Below are 9365 nucleotides of genomic sequence, written 5' to 3' on the forward strand. Positions count from 1 at the left end.
ATGAGACACTGGGATGCGTTCTTGGGGTTTCTGTGGGTCCAGGTTTGCTGTGAGTTGGGGGCCTTCCCAGATGGGGTCTGGGGAGATCTGCCAGCTGACAGAGGGGCGGGGAGGGGTTGTTGACACCGAGCTCCTAGAGGCTTCTCCATGCTCTTGGGTGTTTCTTGGGATCTTATACAAGCTTAGAATCTGCATAGTCATTGCCTGTTGGGTCATATGTATCTGTTCTTCTCCATGCAGGGGTGAGAGGGATGCAAGTGGAGCAGAGTCCTCCATCCTTGAGTCTCCCGGAGGGAAACAGCTCCACGTTTAGATGCAACTTTTCTAGCTCTGTGCAAGGAGTGCAGTGGTTCCGACAGAACCCCGGGGGCGGCCTGGTCACCCTGTTTTACACAGCTTCAGGGACTCCGAAGAAGGAGGGAAGGTTAACCACCACACTGAACTTTAAGGAGTACAGCACCCTGCACATCGAGGGCTTCCAGCTGGAGGACTCAGCCACCTACCTGTGTGCGGTGCAGGCACAGTGCTCCGGGGTGATGTGCAGCCTGTACCCAAACTGCAGCTGGGCCCCAGCCCACCCCTTCTTGGGAGTGGGGGCAAGTCTGTGTCTCTGCAAGGCTCCAAAGAAAAGGACAGTAAATCTTGTGGATAAATTATTATAAATTATATACACATGAACTTTGAAATAAAACGTGAGATCATAATTCTCCAAAGGTTAGAAACTCTGGTTTTAGAAATAGCTGCAAATTGGAATGCAAATATCTGTAGGTTTAGAAATAGAAAAGAAAGATAATAGCTTAAGTAGAAATCAACATTTCATGTGAACTATGAACTAATTTAAAACAAAATATTAATGCAGAGATAATTTAAAGTTAATTTTCCTTGTATGTAAAAACAGTGATGAAATATATAATAGGCAGTCTGATTAATATATAGATCATGAAGCCATATTTTATTCATCATACACCATACACAAGTTACATAAATGTCCAGAAGAAGCACTGAAATGTCAATGTACAAATTTACATTTAAAATGAAATTCTGACTACATGAAACTGGTATGAAGAGTTAAATCATTTGTAGAAAAATTGTTTTACCAGAGACAGCTCTAGCTAGATTTACTAATACTTTATCTCAAGTTAATTTAGTGGCTGTTATGCAATATTGTCATAGCATATAAAATACTCTTAAGAACTCTAGTGTTGGGGACATCAACTGAAATACCCTTCTTTAAATTAAAAATTACCAAAAATTCTGTTTGTAATCTTGCATTTACCAACAGTAACTAATTTCCTTTCAATTATATTAGTTGAAATAACGTTACTAAACATTAAATTTGATATTCTGATAAATTAACTTGCCAAAAAACAATCTAGAGAAATCTTATTATTGTCAATATAGCCTTCTAACAATAATATCACCAGTTATTACATAAAATTATGATCACCAGATTTTTTTTGCACTCTGTAAACTTGCATTGTTATTTGTTATCATTATAAATCCTATTTTTGTATTAGTGAGAAAATATTTTTATTTTTATTTATTTATTTATTTATTTTTTTATAGAGGCATGTTTTATTTATTTATTTATTTGTTTGTTTGTTTGGTTTTTTGTTTATACATGCACTGGGTACAGTCAGAAGCGCAGGAAGGTGAGAGAATTCACCAGAGCCAGAGCGGGGAGCAGAACAGGCAGAAGGACCGAAGTACACTGCCGAGGGGAGCAGCGGGCGGCAGGAGAGGTCTGCGCACCATGCGGGACCCTCCTCCAGTGGCCGGGGAGCAGCCGGGGATCGAACCGGCACCGCAGAGGCCGCGGGCAGCTTCGCAACCCAGCGCTCAACCGCTGCGCCACCGGGGAGGCCCGAGAAAATATTTTTAAAGAGATATTTATATTTTATTGCCAGTTCATCACTCACTGGCTTCTGGAGGAGTGATCCATGGTGCTTGGACTGTCCTCAACACCCACATGTAGTTGTAGGAATTCTCTAGAAATAGTAAAAATATTCATTTCCCTGGTACACATCTCTTGGAGGCAACATGTAAATATGAATATTGAGCATCAGGAATACATTGTTATAAAAATGATCCTGAGATCCAGAGACTAAAAGGAACATTGTACTCATACAGCTGGCAGCCTGGAAAGGTACTAGAAAAGGCCTTTCCAACTCAAGACCCTTGGATGATGAATCGCAGTATTCCATGACATAATCATGAGGCAGTGATTTTTGCTCAGGGCTGACTCTACCTGTGCTGCAGTTAGTACTCGGAACACTGTGCTGAGCTGAGTGTTCTCCAACTATAACATTTTATTTACAATGATACAATAACTTGAAAGGGCAAATGCTGACCTAAAGCATAGCTCTAAGAAGAGAAGAATTTGGCTGATGAAAGATTTGAGAATTTTATCCCTTGGAGGATTGTTGAGAGGTCAATCTCTAGAATAGAGAAGTTTTTTTTTTTTTAAAAAAAGATTTATTTATTTATTTATACAGGCACTCGGTACAGTCAGAAGCAAGGGAAGGTGAGAGAATTCACCAGAGGCAAAGCAGGGAACAGAACAGGCAGACTGATGAAATACACTGCTGAGGGGAGCAGCGGGCACGGCAGTAGAGGTCTGCATGCCATGTGGGACCCTCGCAGGTGGCTGGGGATCGAACCGGTGCTGCAGAGGCTGCGGGCAGCTTCACAGCCCAGGCCTCAACTGCTGCGCCACCAGGGGCGGCCCTAGAATAGAGAAGTTTTAGATAAATATAAAGAAACACATTTAATATTTAAACACCAGTGTGTATATTGGTTTGTGATTCTTCATCACCCTTAAATCTTTAAGGATATAAAATGTGAGTGAGGGGTTACATTTATTCCCCATAACTCCAAAGGACCAGTGAGTACAAATCACAGGAAAGCAGATTCCACTTCTGGAAATGTGGGAGTCTTGTTTTTTAGGGATCATATCTCATGAACAGTTCTTTGGGATCAGTTACAGATTTGTGCTATTTATGGCAGACACAGGCAATATTTAGACTGGCCAAGTTTTATTTTCATACAAGGAAATCAGAAAATACTAGTAATATGTTAGAGTAGACAAGAAAGAGTTTTTGGCAGAGGGAAATGATTCTGGAAATTCATGGTACCGAGAAGTGTTACCAATGTCTTGGGGAAGGCACACTATACAGGAGTTTGGGCAAGCAATGGCCAAGCAAGCAGGAGTCCAGGCCAGGAGAGGAAATTTCACTAATGACATTAGCCAGTCATTTATAAAAGGACATGATCATTTTGATTGCAGAAACACACCTGTAAAATAAAGTTATGTAGGGTTACATTTTCTACCTCTGAGTCTGAGAATTTCTACCCTTCTGAAGAAAATTTCTACTTTATTTCAGTATTTTGTAGAATATAAGACATATAATAATGGAATTGATTCCTTAAAGCATGTCAGGTAACTCAATGCAAATCAATCAATTCTATGGGTTAAACCCTTTCCTAGTTGAAATATTAATAACTCATTAAGTTATCCCTTGTCCCTATGATTGAGATATGATTCTTTACCTCTTACTATAAATCATCTTTACTGGAGGAAGATTCCGCACATTGACAGTTGGTATTGATGATTCTCTGAAAATTGCAAGGTCATGGAAACCACCGATTTAAACGAATAGAATCTAAGCTAATAGTCACTTGAAATACTGAGTCTCTGCACTCGTACTTTGACCTTTGGCTTGCGTGTAGTTTTTGAAAGTTTTTATCCATAGCAGAAAATGAAGGTAGTTGATTGGACTGAAGGGGAAAACATTATCTTTTCTTTCTGTAAGAGTGAATCCTGATGCTTTCCTGATTTAAACATGTAAACCAAGCCCAGCATTGAATGAAAACCCACCTCATCCACCTCTTTCCAACTTCCACACAATGACTCAGTAGTGCACAGAGACATAAACCTTGACTAGCACAGTCTTACTGTGCATTTGGTCTCTGATCCTTGACCTGTTTTATGTGACCTTTGCTGTCTTTACTGCTTGAGCCCCACATAGGCACGGGTGAGGGCACATCTAGCCAGACTCCAGCGGCTGAGGACGTGGCCACTAGGTGGCAGTGCCCCTCTGCTGAGGTGGGCACTGGCAGGACTCATTTCATGGGTTCTGAAAGCACAGACTCTCAGGGGAGGCAGAAGCCTTTCTGTAATTGGCGTAGATCATGTGAGGAAACCTCTACGGTTCCTAGGAAGAGACAGGACTGCCTGATACTAGAAGTAGCTGTTGACTGGAGGTTGCAGCGCGTGGTTGCTCCTGGCGGGAGTAACAATGAAGACATCCAGTCACGCTTTGGTCGTGTTCCTGTGGCTGCGGATGGTCTGTGAGTGGAGGGATTTGGGGAAACAAGTATAGTAAAAAGATAGTCTTTTGCAAACTAAGAAGGTCAATGGCTTAATGGCTTAATTTAGGCCTAATTTGTTGCTACTGAAAAGAAAAATGAATCCTGGGGCGTTATGACCTGACAAACCTCTTTTCTTTGACTTTCTTTCTCCTTAGGGCTCAGCCAGGGGGAGAAAGTGGTGCAGCCTCCCACCCTGAGCGTCCAGGAGGGAAACAGCGCTGTTATCAACTGTACTTATTCTGACAGTAATTCAGATTACTTCCCTTGGTATAAGCAACTACCTGGAAAAGGTCCTCAGTTCATTATACACATTCGTTCAAGTAGGAATGTTAGTGAAGAACCTAGACACACTCTCTCATTGAACAAAACCGCTAAACATCTTTCCCTGCGCATCCCAATCACCCAGCCTGGAGACTCTGCCGTGTACTTCTGCGCAGCGAGTGCACAGTGTTGTCCCTGCTCCTGCAGCCTGTACTGAAACCTGCACCTGACAGCCCCTCCCCTCGGGCACAGCCCTTCCTTCAAGTTCAGGCTTTGTCGTATTTTCTGCAGCAGGAACTAGGGTATTAGATGTTAAAGCATTTAATAAGGTTAAGCTCAAAATGATCCAGAACGGTTAGAATATTTTGTTCACTGACTTTTCTTTAATGGATTCTTGTAGGGATTTAGTGATACTTTGTTTTGAGATTCAGGTTTTAAAGATAACTTTACATTTGGTCTTAAGGTTCAGTTCATATAACAAATCCTTAGTAACACTATCACATGGTTGAGCTTTTAACTTTTGTCTTTATAACATTGCATATTGTTCATGATTACAAAATATTACATAATAAATGTAAATATATTTACAATATAAAAGTGAAAAAGTAGATGTGCACCTACATAGGTTTTGGTTAATATTGGTTTACTGTTTTTATAATTTGTAGTATAATTAGGATTCAGTTTTTTCACGGAATACTTATTAAATCTTGAATCGACCATTTCCAGTTTCATTCTTTCCTTTGACACCAGGTTTTAATGGCTCTCTGTGAGATTCTTGTCAGTTGCAATTATATTTTAATTTTCTCACTATCTATATATTTGTGGTAAAATTTATGTGCTTTATCCACTCTCTTGTTGAGGAAATGTGACTTGTATTTTCTTGTAGAACCCTTTATGGTATATACTGCTAGTATGTTTGAGGAAAATTATGACAGGATGTGATTGAAGAATGTGTGCTTCAGCTTCAATACACAAGTTTATTCTTTTAGTTTCAAAAAGTGTTTGTTCACTTTTATTCTCAAGAATTTAGAAGATTATTGTGGTTTTTAAAAAAGATTTATTTATTTATGCATACAAGAGCTGGGGAACAGGCCAGAGATATGGGGGACAGGGTGAAAGGATTCACCAGAGACAGAATGGGAAACAGAACAGGCAGAATGACTGAAGTACACTGCTGAGGGGAGCAGTGGGCGAGACAGGAGAGGTCTGCTTCTCCATGTGGTTTCTCACCGGCCGGCCAGGAGTCGAACTTGTGCTGCAAAGGCTGCGGATTGCTTCATAGTGTGGTGCTTAACCCCTTGTGCCACCACGGAGGCCCAATTGGTGTGTTTTTAATCTTGATACAAAGCACAAGTTTTTAAGTTGATGATCAGTAGATGTTTGTTTAGAAAAAGTTAGTTAAAGATTTATTCTATATATTCAAAAATTTCAATTAAGCTTTGTGATTAAATTTATGAGTTGATAAATGAACAATAAATTCTTGAGTTCTTATAATTGATTATTGAAAAACATAGTATTTCTTGCCATTTACCTATGTCTTTCTCAATAAAACATCCTTGTTTTCAGAAAACTATATTCCCAGACATTGGATTTTTTTTGGTTACATTTATAATCGAAATTATTCTCTTCTGTAAATGGGAAAAAATTTATATACATTTTATCATCTACCTTAATTAGTGGGCTAAGAAGTTTAATGGTTTCGTGCTTTAGGATTGCTTGCTACAAATTTCCAGTCTCATGTTCATGTTTAACTAATTAAACATTACTTCCCAATTTTCTTTAAAAAAGTTAATTCTTGGGCCTCCCCGGTGGCGCAGCAGTTGAGCACTGGGTTGCGAAGCTGCCTGCAGCCTCTGCAGCGCCGGTTCAATCCCTGGCTGCTCCCAGGCCACCGGAGGAGGGTCCCACATGGCGCGCAGACCTCTCCTGCCGCCCGCTGCTCCCCTCAGCAGTGTACTTTGGTCCTTCTGCCTGCTCTGCTCCCCGCTCTGGCTCTGGTGAATTCTCTCACCCTCTCGCGCTTCTGACTATACTCAGTGCTTGTATAAATAAATAAATAAATCTGTGAAAAAAAAAAAAGTTAATTCTTTTAGTATTGTAGATAAATGAATAGAAATAATTTGCATAATGAATGAGTTCCTTAATTGTTCCATGCACTTTTTAATCTCATATTCTTCCTACAGATGGATATAGTGAGCAGTCACTGGACCAGGTGGTATCCATCACCCGAGAGTTACTGTTAACTGGTTTGTTGTTGGAGAGGAAGTTATATGGTTAAATGAGACTTAAAACAGCTGAAGAAGAAAAGCCAGTGTGTGGCCCAGCAGCCCAACGGGCTCTGGTTACTCCCCTCAGTTAGCAACTCACTCTGACCAGTGGAAGCAAGGGGTCATCTCTGGAGCCTTCCTACCGAAAGATCATGGAGTAAGAGAGGAGCATGGTTCTATCTTACTTAACTGGCTTTTTTTTAAGTCAAGAAGAGAGGGTGCAATGGCTACAGACGTACCTGCTCTGTCATGTGTAGGTGAGAGCTTATCCAGGGACGAGAACGTGCACGGGAGGTTGCAGTCAAATGCTTTGTTCCCTCAGATCCTGTACATACAAACTTTGAACCCTCACCCTGGTTGTATCTATTTCTACACCCTCACAATTTACCACACACGAGGAGTTAGAGTAACAGAAGTTTTGTTCTGTCATGGTTCTGGGGGTCTGAAATTGATATTATTTTCACTGGGCTGAAATCAGGGTGTCAGCAGGGCTGGCCTGAGGAGGGAGCTCTAGGGAGAGCCCTTTCCTTGCTCCTCCTGCTCTGGCGGCTGCTGCCATTTCTTGGCCGGTGGTTGCAACACTCCCAGTCTCCACGTGGCTTTCTTGTTTTCTCACCAAATCTCCCACTGCCTCCCTCTAAAAGTATGTTTGTGACTGCATGAGGATTAATTTTCCATCTCAGCATGTTGTCTTAATCATATATTTTTTTGATTTTCCAAATAAGGCAATATTCGCAATTTCCAGGGATTGGAATGTGATTTTATGGAAAAAAAAAAAAGTCATTTGTTTATGTTGGTTGGCAATGTTGGTGCTTTTATTTAACCAAGATGGGAAGATAATAAATGCATTTGGTGGCGTCCAGTCAAAAAATAGAAACCACAACAAGCATTTTATTTTTCAGTGCTATTAATGTTTGTTACAAAATCATATAGAATGATTCTATTTGTGCAGTTCTATCTGTGAATTTTGAATATTAACATATTATATACTCTAATGTGTATTATATATTTAAAATATGTGGTAGATCAGATAACCTTCATACATGAACATAAGAAATTCCCTGCTCCCAAGAACTCCCTTGTTCTGTCATTTTTAGCCACACTTTCTCCCACTCCTAAGTCCTTAAAACACTTGATTTGTTCTTTTATATTTTTGTCTTTTTAAGAATATGACATATATATTTTTACATGTACTATTTCAAATTATGGTTGTTTCATCCAAGGCAGTCTGGGCTGGGAGAGACTCTGCACACGGAGAACCTGATACGACCCCTGCTAACCTGCTGCCCCAGGAGAGCCCTGACCCTGCTCTGGGGCAGCAGCAGCAGCACAAACCCAGTAAACCCCCCTCCCCTGGCGGGCTCCCCTCACAGTGCAGAGCCTGACACTGAGGAAGCACACGCTCCTTCCTGTCTGGTGGGAGACCTGAAATGTGCTGCTCTCCAGACTTCTGGATATGGCCTTGGCGTCCCTGTGGTAGGTAGGGGTGGCTTAGCATGGGAATGTGACTCCTCTGTGACAGGAGCCCTGGGGTGCAGGTGTGTCTGGTGGGTACCCTGGGAAGGAGGAGTAGCAAGATGTCCCACATTACTTACTCCTAAATCCCTGACTCTGTCTTTTTCCCTCGAAGATGCAGAATTGCCCAGATGGTGTCTCAAACCCAACGGGCACTGTTAGTGCAGGAGAAAGAGGCCATGACCCTGAATTCACCTATACCACCAGTTCTGTGAGTCACCGTTTACAAGCTGTCCAGATGTTGGGATATGACTTTCCTTATTCGCCAGAGTTCTTAGAACCAGCAAAATGCAACATAAGGCTCCTCACTGGATTTCCAGAAGACCAGCAAATCCATCAGCCTTGTAATCTCAGCCTCACAGTGGGCAGACTCTGCAAGGAATTTCTGTGCACTGAGTGGGCCCAGAGTGAGAGACAGGTTGGGGTGGGGCCATGTACCTAATCCCACAAGCTCAGCTTGGTGCCTCCACCTTCTGTGCAAGCCACCATAGGGGACTCTCTTCACAGATAGGACTTACCAAGAGCTGTTGCCGCACTGGTATAAGGTGAGATGTAAAACACTCACTCTAAGAAAATATCGCTCAGTTTTAGAGACCGTGTCTGGAATTATCAGTCATCAATAACATCCTTATCCCTAATCAGCAGCTTGTTTGAATACATACAGAATTTGGACCAACGATTCAAAAACAATGAAAGCCACATAAAAATCTTTGCATTGGTGACTGAATTAAGCTAGAACAATTGAGTAAGGAAGTCAGAATCAAGACCAAAAAAATTAATCAAAATACGTGTTAATTCTTGGGTTTTCAGATCAATTTATTCAATAATTATTTATTGAGCATGTTATGTAAGAGAGGAAAAATTCTTCTGTATCTTCTTTTGTTCCCTGTATGGGCTTTAACATTAAACTCATGTAAGACAGATTAATAGGAGAAACACATATAAATTTTA

General features: G+C 41.1%; 1 gene segment (V, D, J or C); it reads left to right on the top strand.

The window, feature by feature from the left end:
• Positions 1-662, top strand: LOC119238020 (T cell receptor alpha variable 22-like). The segment is given in 2 exon segments: positions 1-49; positions 241-662. Coding segments are annotated over 2 exon segments (471 nt in total).
• Positions 663-9365: the final 8703 nt, after the last annotated feature.

This window comes from Talpa occidentalis, unplaced genomic scaffold (genome assembly GCF_014898055.3).
Source record: "Talpa occidentalis isolate TD23 unplaced genomic scaffold, MPIMG_talOcc4v2.1 talOcc4.11, whole genome shotgun sequence".
Classification (NCBI taxonomy): Eukaryota; Metazoa; Chordata; class Mammalia; order Eulipotyphla; family Talpidae; genus Talpa; species Talpa occidentalis.